A 22,478-nucleotide genomic window follows, 5' to 3' on the forward strand; every position below is an offset into this window, starting at 1 on the left:
TGGTTATGTCATTTGACTGTGGAGGCAGATGAGACCTGGGTTCAAATCCCGATTCTCCATCACTTATGTGCTCTTGGGGAAGCCGTTTCACTCTCCATGCCTCAGATTCTGCAGCCATAAAACGAAGATATTACCATGGCGTCTAACTCAGATAAACTGGTATAAGGATAAAATGGATCTTAAAATGTACACACAGCTCAAAGCTTCGCATCTAGAGCAAGCACTCAAAAAATGTAAGCCAGGTGAGGATTGAGGACCCGGAAGGAGACCCCCTCTTGAAAGGTACAGCCTCAGAGCTGCCTCAGGCATTCTCTGTTCGCCGTTAGGAGAGATCTATGGACATCAGGGCAGTGAACACAGAAGGAGCCACAGAGAGGACAGGCTAGGCTTCGAGAAGGAGGGAAGGGCACTAAAGGAGAAGCTAGGAGGTGTTGACAGCAGTCAGTCATGACCAATGTCCCTGGGGTTTCAAACCCCGACCCAAGGTCCTGGGAACTCATGGCTGCGGGGACTCGATGAACAGAACTTGCCTCCTGTCCAGGCCACTGGCCAGGGCTCGGCCCCCAAGAGGAGCCTCTGGAGCCATGGCCCCAGTCCTCTGGCTCCGGTGTCTGCAGGATTCAATGTCTGCTCTGAGCCCCAGATTATGTTTCCACCCCCTGGGGCCAGCTGTGGGATGAAGCATTCTCCCATGTGACATTTACTGTGGCCACTTTGTACGGGGCAGTTTGCAAGCTCGGCAGGAAGGAGGCTAATTATTCCCTCTGGGGCGCCTGGTCCCAGTTAGGGTGCCTGCCCGCCTTAGTTAGGAGGGCTGGCAGCCAGACCACAGGGCACAAGCTTGGACTGAAGTCCAGGTCAGAACCATGAATTTCCTTGACATCTGACCATAGCTGCTGTACCAGGGCTCCTTATTAGGCTAGTGGAAAAGTGACATGGGGCAAATTCCCCTCTCCTGGGGATGACAGAAATGCAGGCAGGCACAGAGTGATGATAATAAGTAATGAACGTGGAATGACACTAATCTCGTAGTTGCACTGGCAGCTGGGCAGCATGAGCATTTACACGTGTACCTATGTCCAGAGCCCCCCTGGTCCCTCCTGGCCGTTTCTGAGGAGTGATATCCCTTCTCTTATTTACGGCTCATCTATGCACTTGATCCTTTCCTTGCCTCTGCTTACCCCCGCATCTCTCCAACATTCTACCCGCTCATCTCTGCCTGCAGCCTTTAAATATGCTCGAGTCTCTCCCACTTTAACACTGTAGCAGTCCCCTTGACCCTGTGCCAGTCTCTTTCTCCTAGCATCCTACCCTTCTCCTCTTCTGTAGGCAAGGTCCAAAAGAAAGAAAGAAAGAGGGAGGACAAAAGGAGAGAGAGAGAGAAGAAGGAACAGAAACCCCAAGGAAAAAGAAATGGTGTAGTCTTTCTGTCTCCACTCCCTGACCTCTCTCCCCAACCCCACGTGACCTGGGCTTCCACCTGCTCCTACCCCTGCACTGAAGTCATCATGGCAAAGGTCGCCCATGCTCTCCTAATCACCAAATCCAGGGTGCTCTGGTCATTGTTCATCTTACTTGACCTTTCTGAGCATTTGACACTTGACCTTGGACTTCTTAGAACTCTTTTGGCTTCCATGACATTACTTCCTCCTTCTTCTTAGCTCTCTAACCATCCTCTTCCTCCCTTGGGGGCCCTCCTCCTCTACCACTCTTTAGTTGTGCTCTTTCCAGGTTTGGAGCCCTTATCCTCTTCTCTTCTCATTCTGTGTCTTCTCCCAGGTCATCTCACTCACACCTGTGGCCTTGACTGACACCTGGCCACTGATGATCACAGATAGCCAGTCTCCCACTAGTCATCTTCCCAGCTCATCCCCAAGGACGATGGACTCAATATTTCCAACACTAAACTCATTCACGTTCCCGCAAACCAACTCCACATGACTTCCTAGTATCATTGGTGTCACCACCATTTGTCCAGTTGACCAAGCCCCAAACCTGGAGTTATCCATCTTCTACATTGTCCTATTCCTCACCCTCACTTCTGCCTCTTAAGCATATCTCCTCCCATTTTGCCTGCCTTGATTCAAGCCACCATAATTGCTCACAGCAGCCTCCTCACTGTCTCCTTGTCTGCAGTCACACTTCCACCCTACCAGCTCCGGTCTGTTCTCCACGCTGTACAAGAAAGGATCTTTCTAAAAGGCAAATATTATCTCCGTACTCTCCAGGTTAAAATCTTTCATTGGCTTTCCTGTCCCTTAGGATAAAATCCAAACTCAGTAGCATGGCATCTAGAGCCCTTTAGGATGTGGCCCTTGCCTTCTTCATCATCATGCTTTCTCTCTCCCCTCAGCACCATATATTTTAGCATCTTGAAATACTTGTTATTCACCAGTGCACTCCGCTAGTTCACATTTTCTGCTTTTGTGCATATGCCATCTGCTGCTTCTTACGCCATATGCCTGGCGTGTTCCCACACCATTCCATCCTGTGCTCCAACCCCATATACCCAGCACAATCTCCTGATTTCCCCCTACTAGACTGTAAGTTACAGGTCTTCTTCTTCTTGTTATCTCTGTACTTACAGAGTGTTTAGCACATAGTAGATGTTCCATAAATGTTGGTGAAAGGATGACTATGTGGAAGGGTGGATGGATGGTTGGATGGATAGATAGATGGATAAGTAGGTGAGTGGGTAGATGGATGGATTGGTAGATGGATGAAAGGATGGATGGGTGGATGGAAGCTTGGATACATGATGTGTGGGTGGATAGAAGGATGAATGGATGCATTGGTGGATGGATGGATGCATAGGTAGGTGAATAAATGGATTAATGAGTTTGTGTGTGAGTAAGTCGGTGTATGGATGAGTAGATGAATAGATGAGTGAATGGATGGATGGATGGTGGCCAGTGCAGACAAAGAATAGGTAAAATCAATTCAGTTTTGTTAAGGCCCGGGTTGATTATTGTCACCAGTCAACAGAATTAAGATTTATGAGCTCCAACTAGCAAAATAAGAGTTGCTAATGTGGGAGAAATTAAAAATAATTCTCCTGGCCGGCTCCGTGGCTTAGCGGTTAAGTGCGCGCGCTCTGATGCTGGCGGCCCGGGTTCGGATCCCGGGCGCGCCCCGAGGCACCACTTCTCCGTCCAACGCGAGGCCGAGTCCCACGTACAGCAACTAGAAGGATGTGAACCTATGACATACAACTATCTACTGGGGCTTTGGGGGGAAAAAAATGAATAAATAAAATCTTTAAAAAAAAAAATAATAATAATAATAATAATTCTCCAAGAAAGAGGATGCTGACCCAGGACTCTTAAGCAACTTCTAGTCCTTCTCAGATTTGAGGTCTGTCTGGCTTGTGCAAGCCACTTAACTACTGCGCCTCAGTTTCTCTGTCTCTTAAGTAGAGATAATAATGCCTGTGGCCTTTCCCTGTCTCCACAAGAGTGTCACGAGGGTAAATAGGGTGGTGTCTACAGAGTGTGTCAAGATCCTCAGGGAAGATACATGTTTATCAAGATATACATTTAATAACAATAATCACACCTTGCATTTGAATCAAGCTTTGCACTTTTCAAAGCTCTTTGACATGCATTATCTCAGTTGACTCTCAAAACAGTTCTAGGCAGGTATTATCCCCATTCTTAAGTCAGGAAACTGAGGTGCAGAGTGTTTAAGTGACACGCCTGGGGTTACTCTTAGTGAGTAGCAGGTCTTCTGACTCCAAGCCTGCTGCACATTTTTGATGACAGCCTTTTTCAGATAGATTATCTACTTTCCTGCCTCCCTGTAGAGACCCAGACATAACTGACCCTCTTCTTGATCACTCAAGGTCTTATCGTGAACATCAGTTTCTGTGCTGTCCTCTAGACTCAGCTGTAGATGCTGATCCAGGTCCAGCAGAGGTGCAGGGCAGAGGGGCCCAGACTTGTACCTGAGGGCATTCTTGATGTGCCGGCAGCCCGTGCAGCTCCTCACCCCGGCCACCATTCTAGACCACGTGCCACACGTCAGGGCCACTCTGGCTCTGCCTCGTACTTCTCCCTCTCCCCTTTCTCTCCACTGTCAATGTTTGTGCCCATCACTGTGGCTTCCTCGGCCACCACAGACCTCCACCTCCCACTCTAGGCTCTTCTTTCTTCTCTCTCCTCTTCCTGGGATGTCTTCCATGCTTTCAGCTTGTCCCACCATAGCCCTGGCCCTCCTGGAGACCCAGCCAGCCAATCAGAGCTCTCTGGATTTGTTCCCTAGCAAACCAGCCAGTCACGTGCACTCTGAAATCTTGCTTTGCTCCCTCTTGCTGCTCCCAGCTCACCCTCGACTACCCCCAAAGGAGGGAGGTCCTGTGGCAAGGTCTGAGCTAAGGTTTTACTATGGCTGCATTAGGCTCCTTGGGTTTGTTCTACAAGGTTGAAACTCCATGCTGTTGGCGAGCTGAGGTGGTCAAGGTAGGCTGGCCAGCCTGCCTCAAGTTGGCACTCCACTCCTCGCTGGTAAGGCAAGAAGTTATGGCCTCCAGCGCTCACCCCGCTCCCGCAGAATAAGGCAGCCCCATGGGGCCTTCCATCAGCACCCTCTTTCCCTCCCCAGAGGGTGGCATCCCAAGCAGCCAGCCTGGTTACGTGCTGGGTACGCCTTGGGCAGCATGCCCATGCCCTGTGGACCTACCCCAGGGACTCCGGGGTGCTCCCACCAGGCTGCCTTTCTCCCTACTTGCTGTGGGGCCTCCCACAGCCTGACTCCGAGCACCCTGGCCTCTCCCCGAGGGAGGATATGATGGGTGTGCCCACAACAAGTCTCCGGCAGAGACAATAGGACAGGAATGCATTAGCTTCCGAACAAACACTGTGTGGGCTCGCACAATTGACTTGGATTCTCGTCCAAGAAACACATTTCGCTGTTCGAGGGTGCGGGTGGCTTGCCTGCCCCAGCCCGCCCACACCCCTCTCTGTGCCAGAGACTTTGATGAGTGGGCTGCTTCTCCCCCCACCCCAGGCTTTCAACCCCCCGGTCGGCAGCCCTGCCTCCTCCATCAGTGCAGCTTTTCTTCCAAAGAGTGATAGCAGGGAGAGAGACAGTCCTGCCCATCCAAAGAGTACCTGCTCCTCCCACCACTTGTTTTTAACCATTTTTTTAATTGTAAAATAGACACAACAATAAATTGATCATTTTAACCATTTTTAAGTGTATGGTTCAGTGGCATTAAGTACATTCACATTTTTCTGCAACCATCACCATCATCCATCTCCAGAACGTTTTTCATCTTGCAAAACTGAAACTCTGTACCCATTGAACAACAACTCCCCATTACTCCTCCCCTCAGCCCCTAGCAACCACTGTTCTACTTTCTGTCTCTCTGAATTTAACTATTCCAGGTCCCTCATTTAAGTGGAATCATACAATATTTGTCCTTTTGTGACTGGTTTATTTCACTTAGCATAACATCTTCAAGGTTCATCCATGTGGTAGCATGTGACAGAATTTCCTTCCTTTTAAAGGCTGAATAACATTCCCTTGTATGGATGTACCACAATTAGTTTATCCTTTCATCTGTTGACGGACACTTGAGCTACTTCCACCAACTCTTGCATATTGTGAATAGTGCTGTTGCGAACATGGACGGACAAGTATCCGTTCAAGTTGCCACTACTTTTTGAGACTCATCTTGGAGTTAAATAAAGCATTGTTTCCAGAAGATTCCTGAATAGAACATACATAAACAAGAGAGCTCCTTGGCCCCTCAATGTACTGGCAGGGATTTTTTTATCTAAAAACTAGCCATGGAGCCGGCCGGGTGGCGCAAGCGGTTAAGAGTGCACGCTCCGCTGCGGCGGCCTGGGGTTCGCTGGTTTGGATCCCAGGTGCGCACCAATGCACCACTTGTTAAGCCATACTGTGGTGGCATCCCATATAAAGTGGAGGAAGATGGGCATGGATGTTAGCCCAGGGCCAGTCTTCCTCAGCAAAAAGAGGAGGATTGGCAGATGTTACCTCAGGGCCGATCTTCCTCACAAAAAAAAAAAAGAAAGAAAAAAAAAAAAAAACTAGCTGTCCCTTAGGAAAAAGCAGAGCCCTGAAGAAATGGAACACAGAACAGGTAAGTTTTGGCCAAGACTGAAAAGAGCAGAAAATTCTTGCACTGGGGACACTGCCCGCAAAAGATAAGTTGAGGACGGACTCCTGGGAAGCCATTGATCACCCAGAGGTGGGGGAGCCTCTAAGAATGACACTGAAGGGGGTTCGAGGAGGGAGCCCCTGTAGAATTGTGTCAACGGCTCCCCAAGGTGAGGCAGACCAACCTCTTGTTATACCACAAAGAGCAGCAGGGTGCGACTTCCTGTCTGTGATGGTGGGGAAAGTTCCCTCAGATGGAGGGGTGGAGACACTCTGCAGTCCCTCCAGCTCTAAGGCTCTGAGAGTCCGCTCTTAAAGCTGGCGACAAGAGGCCAAGTCGGCTCGGGGAGGAATCAGGACACAGTCTGCAGCCACCAATTCCCTTCATGAGCTCTGCATCCCAGCAACCGCAGAGGAAAAGTACAGTGAAAACTCCCCGTCCTCCCCGACTTCCTTGAGAAAACCCAACAGGCCGTTCGCAAGAGGGCCTATCACACCATGTGATTTTTGGCTTCACACAGACTTTCCCAAACAACCAAGTGAAAGATAAGTTTAAGGAGAGGCTCTGGGGTGAAGAGCCCGCCCACAGCTCTGCTGGAAAGCCTACAGCAGGCCACCCTCATCCTCAGGAGCCCCATCACCCTGAGTCTGTCCCCTGCCACGCAGCCAGGAACCTAGAGCCCCGCCAGGGAGGGAGCAGGGCAGCAGCCGTAGGCAAGGCCCGAGGCATGCAGAGGGGAGGAAAGGACTTGAACGGGGAGTCACAAAGATGCAGGGGAGAGAATAGAAAGACATGGACCCGCTCTGCAGTTCTGAATCATCACTGGGGAGCAGACAGAGGGCAGGCCAGCCTTGGGCAATAGAAGAAATGAGAAGGAGACACTTGCTCATCAGGGCTACGCGTTCGGCTGGCAAGAGCATGGAGGCTCCAGGAGGCTTTCCAGGCAGCACTGTCAGAAGCCCGGAGGGCCTCTTGGAGGGAAAAACAACTACGTCTCAGAGCATCTGGTACTTGCCAGGCCCTGACTCTTCATGGTAGTTCCCATAATGTTACCTCACTTGTCTCTAAAGCCCAGAACCCCTAAGAAGCTGATCTGAGGACAGAACATGACCCCAGGTTCATCTCCATTCGCCAGGACAAACATTGAACACCCACTATGTGTCAGCCAACACACTGGGTGCATCTGGAGGCAATCCCTTTCTTCCTTCCCATAAGCTCCCGGTTCTGCCTGCTCCCATCGTCCCCACCCCACTGCCACCACTGGCTCTGTCTCTAGGAGCTCATTTCCCACCAGATACACTTTCCCCCCTTTCTTTGTGATTTCTACCAGTAATTTTTATTTTAAGGATTTTTTCCCTTCTAAGCACTGCGGGAAACCTACAAGGGAACAAAGTTACCATCAGAAAAAAGTGCCAGTGGGCCGGCCCCGTGGCTTAGCAGTTAAGTGCGTGCGCTCCGATGCTGGCGGCCAGGGTTCAGATCCCGGACGCCCGGGCACACACCGACGCACGGCTTCTCCAGCCATGCTGAGGCCGCGTCCCACATACAGCAACTAGAAGGATGTGCAGCTATGACATACAACTATCTACTGGGGCTTTGGGGGAAATAAATAAATAAATAAAGTGCCAGCAAACCTCACAGAGTTCTCCTAAGATATAGGAGTCCCTATCTTCCCTGCAGAGTACAGGGGCTAGGCCCATCTCCCCCCACCCCATCCCAGAGAGTCACAGGACCCTCCCCATCCGTGAGCCAGTCCCTCCCAGAGCAGGCAGGTTGGATGCTGGACCACTCGACTCAGGTAGGCCTGCTGCAATGTGAGTCACCTCCCCCCAGCTTTTTCCAGAACCTGCTTCCTGGTCTTCGCTCTGGCCTCCTGGGTCCTCTAGATGAGGGAGGCTCTTCCCTGTGTGTCCCCCAGAGCTCCCCCAGGCACTGGATTGGTAGAAGCCTCCCTTGTCTCTCCTTGAGGGTCTGCAGTCCTGGGAGGCAAGAACACTCCAGAAGCAGACGCCAGTGTAGAAGGGGAGGGGCAGCCATGTACTGCAGAGTATTCCACTGTGTGGATGTATCGGAATTACTTAACCTGTCGCCTTATTAGTGGCCCTTCAAGTTATTTGCAATAATGCAGCAAAAGCCTTGTATCCATGTCATAGTGCATGCGTGTAGGTACGTGTGTAGGATAAATTTCTAGAAGGAGTATCACTGGGTCAGAGAGTTTGTACACTTGCAATAGTTATACCAGATTGTCCTCTAGAGAGTTATACTAACTTCTCTTTCCACAAGTACTGTATGTTCGCAGACAGGTCAATTATAATTTCATGCCATGTCCCCTTTGGCAAGAGGGATGTGTGGGGTAGGGGGATCCGCCTTCCCCTCACTCTCACCTTTTCCAGTGTGTGCACTAGCGTAGCTTGCAGATGGCAGCCTCTCGGGGTTGGCCTTTTCCTGCCTGCAGCCTCTCCCAGCTAGGTGGGTTTTCTCCCTGCCTCCCAAAGTATCTTTGTTAACAAATACTTCAAGGGCTTACTGTGTGCGGGGCACTGTGGCAGGGGCTGGGGAAAACAGTGGACAAAACAGAGGCCCTGGCCTCATGGAGCTTGCCTTCTAGTAGGAAGAGACAGATGACAAGTAGCTAATATGTCGGGGGTGAGATCTGCTATACAGAGCAGTAAGCCAGGAGGTGAGCGGGGCGATCAATTACACCCAGGATGGTCAGGGAAGCCCGGGCCGATGAGATGATGTTGGGGCAGAGCCCTGAATCAAGTAAGGGAGAGATGTCTGTGGGTATGTGGTGGCTGAGAATTCCCAGATGACAAGAGCACAAAGGCTCAGAATCAGAAATGTGTCAATGGGTAGAGCACGCACACGGATGGCCGTCAACGCCTGTCACTTTGCGCCATCCACACCGTTCCCTCCCCTGGATTGTCCCTTGCTCTCCGCCTGCTTTTCATTTGAGCAGCTCAGGGTCTACCTCTGCTCGTTCAAAATGATTTCTTTTCTGCGTGTCTACTGCGAACCCGGTTCTGACCGAGGTGCAAAGAAGAAGGAGGTCTGGTCCCTGAGAGCGTCTCTGGCCAATGCAGCCAGCACCGACCTGTCCCCTGGACTCCTGCGGCCTTGACGGCCTGCATGCTCAGTGGGCATTTAGCAAAGACTGCCCTGGATCTTCAGCCCTCCAGAAGCGGATGCTTGTGACTCCTGTAGGAGGGCCCCTGGGCCGGTGGGTGGATGCAACATGACAGGAGAAGGGCAGGGGGTAAGAGGATGTGTGGAATTTGGATTTTGAGCCAGCAGTGGGAACAGTCGCCCTGGGCTGTGTGCGATTCACCTCTCCTTGAACACGTCACGCCCGGGTCAAGAATCTTGACTCCAGGTCTCCGTCAGTGGATAAGGAAACTGACCCAAAAGTGCCTTCCTCTTGTGCTCTCCTCACCCTCCACACTTCCTTTAAAACAAAAACCAAAAAACAATGCATCAATTATATCCAACATTTAGCAAATCCCTCTGGTTGCCAGGAGCTGTGCTGGGTGTTAAAGGGCGACAAAGATGTATGTGACACTGGCCCTGCCTTCGGGAAGCCAGCAGTTCACAATGGAAAGTGTCTCTTCACTTGTGTGGAATCTGAGTGGGTGGGAAAGCCAGGGAGCGCTCACTGGAGTGAGAAGCAGGAGAGGGCACCATGAACTGGGCAATCTGGAAGTCTCCAAGGAAAGCTGGGAGGTGGCCTGGGCCCTGAAGGATAGGGAAGTGTGCAGGGCTGAAGGGGAGGGCTCCAGGGGATGGAGAAGTCACCGGGAGCAGGTGATCTAGATGTGGGGTCATCGGATGGATGTGGTGATCCACGTACAGGGGATGGGGTAGAGACGGAACTGAGGTGGATTTAGGGGTTGGGAGGAGAAGCCCTAGCCAGCAAAGGGAACAGGGGAGGAAGGGTCAGTGGAGTGTGGGGAGAACAGGATGTTAGAGCTTCTCTGAAGCTGTGCCTGGAGGAGGTTTTTACTGGGAGTTCAAGAAAAAATGAATTTTTTTAAAAAGCAGAAAATAATAAATGTTGGCAAGGACGTGGAAAAATCAGAACGCTCAGACGTTGCTGGAGGGAATGTAAAATGGCGCAGCCACTGTAAAAAACAGTTTGTCAGTTCCTCAAAAGGCTGAACATGGAGTTACCACATGCCCCAGCAATTCCCCTCCTGGGGATGTATCCAAGAGAAGTGAAAACATATGCTCCCCCAAAACCTTGTACATGAGCGTTCAGAGCAGCATTGTTCATAATAGCCAAAAAGTGGAAACAACCCAAATGTCTATCAACTGTTGACAGATAAACAAGACGTGGTGTAAACATACGATGAAATATTATTCAGCCATAAAAAGGAATGAAGAACTGACACATGCTACAACGGGGGTGAACTTTAGAAACATAATGTTAAGTGGAAGAAGCCAGTCATAAAAGACCACGTATTGTATGATTCCATTTATATGAAACATCCAACATAGACAAGTCTATAGAGAAAAAGGAAATTAGGGGTTGCCAGGGGATGGGGGAAAGGGGACTAACTGCTAGTGGGTACGGGTTCCTTTTGGGGAGGATGAGAATGTTCTGGCATTAGATAGTGGTGATGGTTGCACAACCTTGAATATACTAAAAGTCACTGAATTGTATACTTAAAAATGGCGAATTTGATGTTATGTGGATTATATCTCAATTTAAAAGGAGAGAGAGAGAGTGAGAGAGTGAAATGAGACAGGTAGAGGGAAGCCGGATGGGGCCGTGGCCAGTCCCAGCGCTGAGCAGCCTGGCCATGGCCTTGGTCAGGCAGCAATTCCAGCCTCTGGGGAAGTCAGTGCACCCGTGGTTTTGCAGAAGAGCGCTTTGGTTTCTGGAAGTCCTCCTATAGCCAGGGCCCAGGAACGCCTGAGACCGTGGCTGAGCCTCCCCTCACCCATCAGGGCATCTTTCAGCTAATTTCATTTCTCCAAGGATTTTCGCTCACCAGTTGTTAACAGCTGATGATCTCAGCATACTTGCCGCCGCCTTCAAACCCACCTGCAGCCTTGCTCTGCCATGGCCTCTAACTGCAGCCCTCTGCCCTGACCAGGGCGCCCAGACTCCATGACCACGGTGGTCCTCCAGCTGCTTAAATCCCATCCGAGAACTCACTGCTTCCTGGTGCAGTGTTCCTGCCGCCCTCTGACCTTCGTGGGCTCTCTCTCTGGCCTGCCCCTTGGAGATGCTTGTTCCAGGCTGCACCAGGACCAGATCTGGGTGGACCAGCTGCAGGGGGCCAGGAGCTGGTACACAGCCCCTAAGTGGTGTTCTCTGCCCCTGTCTTCACAGCTCCTGCAATCTCAGGATGTGAAGGAAGACGCCGTCCTGTGCTGCTCGATGGAGGTAAGCAGTGCGGCTTAGACATCTCCCACCTCAGACCCGGTGCACCCCTCCCGCCTCATGCCTCACAGCTGTAGGGGCGCGAGGACCATTAGAGGCGTCCACAAGTCCAGGGCAAGGGTGTGTCAAGAGGGTTGGTGGGGGATGGCTTCCTGAGTGGACATGGACTTCTGCATCCAGAACTGTCAACCCCAACTAGAGTACCTGTTGATGGGGAGACCAGCCCGCCGCTGGCTGGAGGGAGACGATTGCTGGTTCTCTGGAAGGAAGGACCAAGTGCTGGTCTTGTTAACTTTCCCTCTGCCCCCAAGACCCCATTCTCCTTACACCAGGCACACCACACAAATGACTTAAGAGAGTCTAGGTGACCCCCTGCCCCCAAATATCTCTCTTGGCTTTGGTGGTGTGGGGTTAGGGGAAGGTGCCTGAGGGGCAGAGATGAGGTTGGAGAATGTACAGAGAGGACCTGCAGGGGCTGCTGGCGGAGGTGGACTGATCCAGAAGATAGGGGGTCCTTCTTCCCAACAGGATCTTTTCAGGATTATCGGGGCCTCTCTCGAGGGCAGGCCCTCTGGCTGGCCTTTTCCCCCAGTTCTTATTTCTCGCCTCCCCTTCGTGTCACAAGTGTGGGCAGAGGTCAGTGCTGGGAGCGGGGAGGTGGGATTGGGGCAAGAGAGAAGAAAAGAGAGAAATAGGAGAACTCATCCCTGCTCTCAAGTTCCACGTGGACACACGCAGGTAATAATGACTAAGCTCGTTTCCAGAGAGACAGCCTAGCAAGGGAAAATTAACAGGGTGCAGCCTGATCACCTTTGAAGGGAGCAGGTCACACAGTCATTGAGGGTGTGGGTGGTAGTCAGGGAAGGCTTCTTGTAGGAGGGGAGGCAAGAGGGTGAAAGGGAGAAGTGGCATGTTCCTGGTGAGGCTCTTTTCAGCCCTGGACAGCAGGCAATATCCTGATCGCTCTTTTCTCTGCCGGCAGATTGGGTGTTAAATGTGGGCTCTCATGGTTGGCTATTTCCACCCTCCCTACTCCCTGTCCTTGTCCCCTGGCACAGAGGCCTGGGCCTGCACTTTCCTGAGATAATCCAGCTATTTCCTGTCCCTGCCCCCAGCCCACCTGACCAAGGTAGGTCAGGAGCCCTTGTGCGACCCCAGTCCTAACTGCCCCCTTCTCTGTCTGCAGCTGCAGAGCACAGGCCGGCTGCTGGAGGAGCAGCTGCCCGAGATGATGACCGAGCTCCTGGCCAGCGCCCGTGACAAGATGCTATGCCCCTCGGAGTCGATGCTGACCCGGTCACTACTCCTAGAGGTCATCGAGCTCCATGCCAACAGCTGGAACCCTCTGACGCCCCCCATCACGCAGTACTACAACAGAACCATCCAGAAACTGACAGCCTGACAGCCAGGGGGCCTGGCGGGCGGCCCGCGGGCAGCTGGGGCCCTGGTGCACAGGGCCAGATGGACAGGCGGGAGGACAGGGGTGGCCCTGGCGGGAGAAAGAAATGGGGAGGAAGGCAGGCAGAGCCGGCGGCCAGTCTGGAGCCAGACGGGGAAGGGATCAAATCCCTAGGAGGCGCGCCCCCCCCAGCCGAGCCCCCCCAGCCCCGAGCATGCGGCAGCTCACACCAATAAGGGAAGCATGTGTCTTTTTCCTGGTGGCCCCGGCCCTCACCCCTCCTTACTCCCTCTCCTCCCCACCCCCTCCCATCAAACGCGTCCCCCGCAGGGCTTTGTGTAAGGGTTTCATCTCCATGACTCCTCCGAGGCCTCGGCAGCCCTGCGCGCCGGGATACCGCTTGGGTCAGAAAGGACCTCAGAAGGCTGAAAAAGTGGGTCGGAGACGGGCTTGCATTGTTCTCGCATGCTGTCAGCCGCAGTCGCCAACTGGCAGCAGGGGACGTGTAGCAGATGTCCAGGAGGACAAAGGCAGGCACGGTCCCCACCAGCCGCCCGTAATTGACGGCCTTTGTCCGCCACGGTCGAGCTGGGGGACAGGGGCTGTCTCCTCTAACCTTCACACTCCACCCTCCTTACGTCCAGTTCCTCCTCGCTCAGCCCCCACGCTCAGGCCTCGGGGGTCGGGAGCAGAGAGGGGAGCTGGAGTTTGCAGTTCTACTGGCCCTCTTTTGTTTTGTTTTATTTTTCCGAAGTCAGCTGCTTTGAAGTCTCCTCTCTCGGTGAAAAGAGCCCGCAGTGTGATCACAGTCAGCCCCACGAGGACCCCCTGATTAGTGGGAGATCAAATCCAGCCCCCTCTGGAAGGATTCTAGCCACAGACAGCTTGCCAGTAGCCAATTAGAGTAATTGGAAACTTGTGCCCCGGCAGGGGTCCCCACTGGAACCCCTGCTCCTCACCCCCTGGCTTCTTGGACCTCTGTTCTCTCTTCTTCTAACTATGCTCTCAAAGGGCTGATACCGTCGCCGCTGGGAGTGCACTAAACCCTGTCCTGGCCCAGCGCCTTCTGGTGAACTGGGCACAGAACAGGGCTGGCAAATTAGAACCAAAACACTAGGTGATGTTTCCTGCTCCACACGCGGGTCTTGTCCCAAGCTCTTACTAGGGCGAGAGTGGGGGTGGGGGCTGCCTGGATCCCCAGGGCTTGGAGTTTAGCTAAATGGGCTGTGTCGCTGCCCTAGCCTCGTCACAGGCGGGATCTAGAAGCCCAGACCTCCCACAAGGTCTCCCAAGGTCTGTGCCCCAGGAGGGCTCTGGACACTGCAACCCCAGGGCTGTCGGGAAAGGGTGCATTCACTGAGTCGTGAGCAGGCTCTCAGGTGACCCAGCTGGCCACCAGCTTTCCAGGCTGGGAACGAAGCTGGGGTTTCTTGGAAGGGCCAGGTCCTGGGGAGCAGCCCCTTCTCAGATGGCTAGAGAGGAGGATGCAGGGCGGTCCCTGGGAGGCTGGCTTTGGGTTGTCACTGGCGTCTGCACAGCCCCATCTCCAGGTCTGGAGCCCCCACTTTGATGACCCCCCAGAAAATGACCTCAGAGCCCAGCAGCTTCCTTGTTTGTTCCTTTGTTGAGGCCAGTCACTCTCTGGGTCACCTTGGAGGCCCCCCTGGCTGCTTGGCCAGTCCAGTCAGGCTGGCCAGCAGGTGAAGGCTGGAGGAGGTTTCCCTTTGGTGACCCTGAGTCTGGGAGACGGGGCAGTGGGGCGTGGGGAGCAGGTTCCTCAGTCTCCCCTGGCTCTCCCCATCAGCTGCAACCTGCCTTCCAGGCCCAGAGCAGCAGCCTATGCCAGTCCCCAAAAAGAGCCTACTGGGGGCAAGGCGTGGGGGCACAGGTTTGCCTGGAATGGGTCTGTACCCTCTGCCAAGAAGCCCGTGCTGCCCCTGGCCCTGGCTTTACCTTCTCCCTTTCTCCTCCCAGGCTTCTCCTCACTGCCTTTCCTCCTCAGCCTGCACCTTCGGCCCAGCCTGGGTCCCAGAGCCACCACAGGCCCCACAGGAGACCTCGAGGGAAGAGCTGGGCTGAGGTTAGGATGCTCAGAGAGGGCACCGGGGAAATCATGGTCTCTAGGAGTCAGGCAAGCAGCCCTCAGAGAGCCACACCTGTGCTGAAATCGGCCTTGTTTCCCTCAAGTGGGGGGGGGTGTGCGTGTGCATGAGTGTGTGTGTGTGTGTGTGAGCACATTTGCTAAGAACAAAGCAGGGCCCGAAAGAAGGGAGAGGCCCAGGAGAGGGGCACAAGCCGAGGAGGCGGGGAGTGGGGTCTCCCACCCCGACCTTGGGCTCAGAGAACGTGCTTTGTGAAGGGGCCCCAGATCGAAGGTGCTCAGGGGGCTGATGTGCCCTGGAAAGCCGAGACAGGTGGGCACCATGGGCCTAATGCCCCTCCTCGTCAGGGCCCTCCGTGGTGGTCCTGCCTCAGGGCCGACCCCTCCTCGACTGTTAGGACCAGAGTGTGAAGAAGTGAGATATAAATATGTATACATATATAAATATATTTTTAATTACGTGTCGTGTCACGGTGGCTCCAGACATATGGTTTGCCTAGTTTATTCCGTTGCTTGAAAGCGCTTCCTGGCCAATCCGAATAACAATTTAAGCTGTTTTTCTAAATGCAGGTTGCTGCTACTTTTTCAGACGTGGAAGGAAAACGTTTAAAAAAAAAAAAAATTTTTTTTTTTAAGGACATAACATTAAGGCCTAAAATCTGAGACTCTGAGGCAGCTTCCCATGGAAGAGTACCCGGACAGGAACTGGGGGGCAGAAGTGAGAGCCCCACAGGCCTCCACCTCCCCCCAGGGCCAGACATCCCCTCTGCTGAGTGAGGCTGGCCCTATCCAGGTGACCTCTGAATGTATTTGATGGGAGGCTGAACTGGGTATTGCATTTCTGAGGCTTGTGTTGTTTTCCTTGCTCGCCCGCGGCTTTCTTGGCGTGTTGAAGAGGCAAAGTCCGGCCATCTGATGTTGATCCTGTCTCAGTCTCTCCCCTGCCAGTCAAGTCGAGGTAGTCATTGTTTTCCTCCCAGGCAGCTGGCCTGCTCGCCACAGTCCTACTTGCCACGGCCTTGTGGCTTTGCCTAAGCGCTGGGACTGCAGCCCCATGAAGGCTCCCGGCCTCCCCTGGACAAGGCGGGAGCCCTACCATCCTCCCTGGAAGTGTGCACCCCCAAACCCAGTTTCGTCTGTTCGTCCTTCCTTAACCAGTCTGTAAACCTTTAAGGTTTGGGGATTGTTCTGTCCATCCATGTAAATGTAAATGTCGGCCAAGTCGGTATTTATTCTAATTTTTATTTTATTTTATTTTCTCTGAGGGAGTGGGAGGGGGGGTGTGGGAAATGTACCGCTGATCACACCCTGGGCAGCTGCAGGGGTGGGGACCGAGACAGCCAGGCCGCCATGAGGAGCAGCCCCATGGGGCCGCCCTAGACGCCAAGTCCCAGCCTCTTATCTGGCATCAGAAACCGGCCAGTGTTCCTCGCGTGACAGACTCTCGGGGCCTGCTCGTGGAGGCCTGTCCCTCAGCTGCTGGGCGCTCTGTTGGGAAACCTCTGTCTGGGCCTGTGAGGACGCAGATCAGAGAGAAGACAGCTTTCCTTTGCTCGGGACACTTGCACAGAAGGGCCGCCCGACTCGCCTGAGCCAGCTGGGAACCTGGTGGCAGGACCTACCTCCCTGGAGCAGGGGCCTGAGGCTGCCCGCCAAAGCTGCAGTGGAATCCTGCTCACGCGACCACCTTCCCTCCCTCGGTATGTCCTGCTTTCCAGCCAAACCCAAACTACAAGTGGGTTTAAAAAATAAACAACACCAAAAAACAAAAATGCCCTGAATCCACATTCTTTGTGTGTTTGGCAAAGGAAATCTCTCCCAAAGGCTTTGGTACCTCAGCTGGTGCCGGCAGAGCCCTCAGAGGAGCCCCTGCCCAAGTGATGAGCTAATGAGAAGATTCCCTGCTGTTTGGCCACTGTGGGGAGCAGGGGGCAAGGTCTGGACCTGGGGAAGGTTGTGAAGGAGTCTTCCAGGAGAATGTGGGTGGAAGAGAGTTATGTCCCCCAAGCTGGAAACTATGGCCTGCCCAAGGTGGTAGGATTAAACCAGTCCTGCAGAAAATGGCTTTCACACTAAAGATTTGGTTCGTTGCATGTTTAACACCACCACTCCCCACCCCAAACCTACCCCTTCCCTGGAAATGTTGCTGTGGCATTTGGCAATGACTCATTTAAGAAGACTGAGGGCCGGCCCCGTGCTGTAGTGGTTAAGTGTGCGCGCTCTGCTGCTGGCAGCCCGGGTTCAGATCCCGGGCGCGCACCAATGCACCGCTTGTCAGGCCATGCTGTGGCGGGGTCCCACATAAAGTGGAGGAGGATGGGCACAGATGTTAGCTCAGGGCCAGTCTTCCTCACAAAAAAAAAAAAGAAGAAGAAGAAGACTGAGACTTGGGCCTAGCAATTTCTAAAAGTCAGCAGCAAGTGGCTGTCCGGTCCCGGTGGGTCAAATCAGTCTTTACTCAAAGGAGCCCAGTGATCCAGTTTCCTGTGATGACACGTCCCTTGTTTTGCACAATCCCTCCCATGGCAAGACACGGGGGACACTGCCTCCTGGTAACAGATGCCCCTCGGGGATTCTTTCTGGCTAGAACTTGCCAGGCTCTCAGCTCCTCAGGTGGCAACTGGAGCATCCACCCCCCTTCATACTTCCCTGACCCAGCCAAGACGACGGCCACACCAGCCCAGGAGCCTGGAGAGGGCATTGCCCATTACTGGGCCCCAGGACACTCCAGAGGGATGGCCAAAAGCACATAGATTGGTCAAGGGTGATAGCATTTTAATTAAATAATTGAGATATTTGTCAAGCCAAAGTTTTTTTATAAAAATGCAAAAGGAGTAGGAGCAGAAAGTGGAAGTCAAAATGAAAGATGTTTGCAGATGGGAGAGAGGGCAGGGAAGGAGAAATGTTATCAAACACCATTCACCACGAAGGAGAGATTTTTCTGGGTGATTTAGTCCAGGTTCCGGAGGTTCTAAGTTACTGAAAACTATGAAACATGTTATTCAAATAATAAATGTTTTGGGGCCAGCCCAGTGGTGCAGCAGTTAAGTGCACGCTCTCTGCTTCAGCAGCCCCGGGTTCACAGGTTCGGATCCCGGGCGTGCACCAGTGCACCACTTGTCAAGCCATGCTGTGGTGGTGTCCCATATAAAGCAGAGGAAGATGGGCACGGATGTTAGCCCAGGGCCAATCTTCCTCCACAAAAAGAGGAGGATTGGCGTCGGATGATAGCTCAGGGCTGATCTTCCTCACAAAAAAAAAAATAATAATAATAATAAATGTTTCAATCCTGCATTTCACCACCATCTCTGCTGATATGTATTATCTGTCCTTCCAAGGGTGGGTTACATTTGTACTAGGGTCTACCGGAGGGAAGAAGGGGAAGACTATTTATTTTAGATGAATAAGCTAGAACACACACGCACACACACACACAGAACTCGTAAGGGCCTTTTAAGTACCGAGGCAAAGACAGCAGAAAAAGAAGCGATTGAGAAGGTGAAAGGGGACAAGGTGGTCATGCCCTACTGTTAACGGTCTCATTTCCACAGCTCCCAGCAGCTCCCAGGCCTTCCATACACGGTCTCAGGTGGTTCAATGAAGCAGGCAGATGACTATTTTTGATTCCCATTTCACAGATGAGAGTGGTAACACAACTGACCCAGAGCCAGAGGCCAGTCAGTGGGAGAGTCGGGCAGAGGGAGAGCCAAGTGGCCCTTCCCCTAGCCCAGAAAGCGAGCATGTCCTCAGCAGCCCCTCTCCTCTGGCTGCTGCGAGCTCGGTCCCAGGGAGCCGGACAGTCACGCCAGCCAGACAGAAGGAGCAGCCAGCTGCCCGCTGAGACGGTCATGGGCAGGCTACATGGTCTTCCCTCTGCGTCTGTGGAAAGTAGGAGCGTGATGAAATACCTCAGATCAAGGGATTCCAGTGGGGTGGGGAGGAGATGACGCGATGTTGCAAAGTCTGGTACTGTATCAAAGGATCGGCTGTAACAGGTGCAAACTGTCCTGCTGGATTTCCTCCAGGCCAGTGGTTCTCAAGGTGGGCGGGAGGTGAGGGAGACCCTCTTGGGGGGGCTTATCAACGGGTGGGGTCAATATCTGAATTGCCTGGGAACTTTTGAAACTACTTACTGAAAGAGGACACACATACACACCAACACATTGAGAACTCTGGCCGTAGGGAGCCCCTCGTCTTACCAGTCTTACCAGTGGGTACGCGCGTGCCATACCCTGTGTGGGGTGTGGGAGAAAAGATGATTGGGCCGCCACCCACCACTCCAGGAACACAGCGCAATGATGACCATGAAGAGCTGTTACAGTGATGCAGAATTAATATCTAGAAACACGGGCCACGGTGCCGCATTCCTCACCTCGATTTGCAATAGGGGGATTTGCCATCTTAGCCAAAATGAGGCTGGCCACCACACTTGCAATGGGAGAAAGGGCTCGAGGAAGTCGCTTGAGTGTGGAGCAGAATATATACACCATGGACTCAGGGCCGTGTTATGACTTTCATGGGCCCAAGACACTTATGCCTTCCTAGCCCCTTGCTCCTTAAAATAGTATAAAAATTGTATTATATGACCGTATGGGTATAAAGACAAATATATTAATAATACTTATTAAAACATTTTTTAACCCCAAAATTCACTTTTTTGTGTGCGCGTGAGGAAAATCAGCCCTCAGCTAACAACTGATGCCAATCCTCCTCTTTTTTTGCTAAGGAAGATTGGCCCTGGGCTAACATCCGTGCTCATCTTCCTCTACTTTATGTGGGACGCCGCCACAGCATGGCTTGACAAGCGATGCATCAGTGCGCCCAGGATCCAAACCTGTGGACCCCGGGCCGCTGAAGCAGAGCGCGTGCACTTAACCGCTGCGCCACGGGGCCAGCCCCCAAAAATTCACTTCTTAATTCTGATTTTGAAAGAGATGAAAACATTTTATGGGCCCCTAAACATATCATGTGCCCGGAGTACTGTGCTTAATGCATCCGTCGACCATACGTGGACATCTTACCTAAGCAAGGAATCCTGCCTTTTCCTGCAGCCCACCTGATCTCGGGGGCGCCAGGGCACAGGAGGGTGGGGGGGTGGTCCAAAGGGCAGCTCACGCTGCAGTTGGCCTGGCTGTGGAAGCAGATGCAGCAGCTGCTTCTGCCCCAGGCTGGCTGCCGGCCAGACAGCCCGGAGTGCGAGGCGAGCAGCTGTGTTTGCCTGGCCAAGGAGACTCTGGCCCAGAGAGCCCACCCCGGCACACAGCACTTGCTTCTTTCCACAGCGTTTGCACACACATTACACGGTTATAGTCTCACCAGAGCCCTGGGAAGGAAGTAAACAAAATTCGTATACCCATTTTACATCTGGGGAAACAGGTTTAGAGAGCCATACCATCTGCTGGAATGGAGATTTGTAGTTTTCAAATATATGACCCTGTTTGATCCTCACAACAGACCTGCCAGGTGATGGACATTTTTGACCCCATTTTCGAGATAAAGGAAACTGGCTCAGAGAAGCAGTGGTCACCCCATGTCATGTGACAGTAGGCATGAAGGCCAGGCCTTGAATTGCTTCTCAGTCCTGAGACGGGCCTGGTGGGCATGTGTGGGGACCAGGCTGAGGATCCAGGCTGCTGGCCCCCAGTACCCACGGCTGCCTTTGTCCCCAAGTCCCCTCACCCCGCCATGTCCCCCAACTCTAATGAGCCCACTGGCTCCCAGGGACAAGCAGGGGCTTGGGACACAGATCTTGGACACTGCCGTGACCCAGCAGAACATTCAGGGACATGGCCCTCAAACATACAGAAATGGGCGCGAGAGAGGGTCATGGCCCAGCATGTAATGAATGCCTTTCCCATTTGACCGGCTCTGGACCACAGACAGGGCCAGAGCCGGCTCTGCCGTGGGCTCAGCTCGGAGGAAAAGGAGAAGTGTGGGGATGAGGAGCGGACAGCAACTCCTGAAGCTCATCGCCAGGGGAGGAAAGGGTACTCAGGGTCTGTCAGCTAACTATTACCATGTAACTCTGTGTAACTAATTGCGTAACTAACGAGCTTGAAATCCCAGGGACTTACAACACAGATGTTCACTGCTCTTGTTTACTGGTCTGCAGATGGTTTGGGGTTTGGATGATCTTGGCTGGCTGGCTTGGGACCCAAGTCCAGTCTCTGGACCACAAACAGCAGTAGGAGGTGCAGGCACGGGCCTTCACTTAGTGCCACCTCCTCTGGGAAGTTCTCCATGACTGCTCCCCAAGTTGGGGTTACAGGACCCCTCTCTGGGCTCCCAGGGATGCTGCTACTATGGCCCGGCTCACTGTGTGTGTGACCATTGGTGTGTAGGTGGCCGATGCCCACTATGAGCATGACCTTGTCCCCTCTGCATCTGCAGCACTGAGCCCAGGCCCTGCCCCAAGCAGCTGATGAACAAGCCTGTGGGGGATAAATGGGTGAACTGTGACAGTGAGTTCCCAGGAATCAGTGACAGAGGGGCTTGGGGAGGGAAGAGCTGGGCTGTGCCTTAAGCCAGGTCCTGGAGGTGGGGCACCCAGAGCAGTGGAGGGGTGAGGGGACCCCACATGGGACAGGGACTTCCAGTGGGGAAGGCTGGGGGTGTCCCCAGGTCCTGAGGTCTAACAGTCCAGAGAGGCCTGGAGGTGGGGGGACTGCTCTGCTGTCGGGGGGTAGGTCAGAACCATGGCCAGTACAGCTGGGGCCTTTGTGCAAATGAGAAGGCGGCACCCTTCCTCCCTCAGGGGCATCCAGCCCTGCCCAGGACCCTGTGAGCTGCAGGGACCCCTCAGCTGGGCCCCTTGTGGAGGACGCAACCTGCACACTGTGCTGAGATCCTCTGGGGGGTGTGTGTGTGTGAGTGTGAATTTGTGCTGCAGTTTCTAAATCTTCCCAACTGGTTGGCCTCCGAGCAATGAGGAGGGGGAAGCAGAGGTGTGAGGGTCCCAGGTCCCCGAACCAGAAGCACAGGGGGGTCTTTCAGAGGAGGTCACCGTGGCTTTCCCCCTGCCACCTGGGAATGGGCCGACGTGTCCCACGATATGCTGAGAACCGGCTGTTGGTCCCGCACGGGCAGGCCCCAAGCTGGCCTTCTGCTCAGACAAGACCTTCCTTCCGTGGGCTTATCCCTCACTTGGTGAGGGGAGAGGTCTGGACAGACAGGAAGGAGGAGTCAGGGGAGGAGAATGTTCCCGAGAGGGTCAAGGGATCCAGTCACATCAGGCGCCTGGTCACGAAGGACTGGGGCTCGGGGGGAGAGGCCCAGGAGGACACACTAGGGGTCCACAGAAGGAAGAAGAACGTTTTGGAGACCAGAGCTGCCCAGTAGTGGAGGGAGCCACTTCACCAGGGAGCGGGACCCCACCAGGGCACGTGTTCCAGCAGAAGCTGCGGCCCACCCTGACATGCTGTAGGAGGCATCTCTCCTTTGTGGTGCAGGCTGTGGATTAGAAAAAAAC

At 53.4% G+C, this 22,478-nt stretch overlaps 1 protein-coding gene across 2 annotated transcripts in view; it reads left to right on the plus strand.

Annotated features, from left to right (window-relative positions):
• CTIF (cap binding complex dependent translation initiation factor) overlaps positions 1-16,273 on the plus strand; it is a 289,119-nt gene extending 272,846 nt beyond the window's left edge. For both annotated transcript variants that reach the window (XM_087439188.1, XM_087439189.1), the window contains exons 11-12: positions 11,460-11,513; positions 12,697-16,273. In XM_087439188.1, coding sequence (XP_087295314.1) covers positions 11,460-11,513; positions 12,697-12,912 — 270 coding nt within the window. In that variant the 3' untranslated portion in view covers positions 12,913-16,273. The remainder of the gene's footprint in view (positions 1-11,459; positions 11,514-12,696) is intronic.
• The last annotated feature ends 6,205 nt before the right edge of the window (positions 16,274-22,478 follow it).

This window comes from Ceratotherium simum, chromosome 14 (assembly GCF_057802395.1).
Source record: "Ceratotherium simum simum isolate JZ-2026a chromosome 14, ASM5780239v1, whole genome shotgun sequence".
Classification (NCBI taxonomy): Eukaryota; Metazoa; Chordata; class Mammalia; order Perissodactyla; family Rhinocerotidae; genus Ceratotherium; species Ceratotherium simum.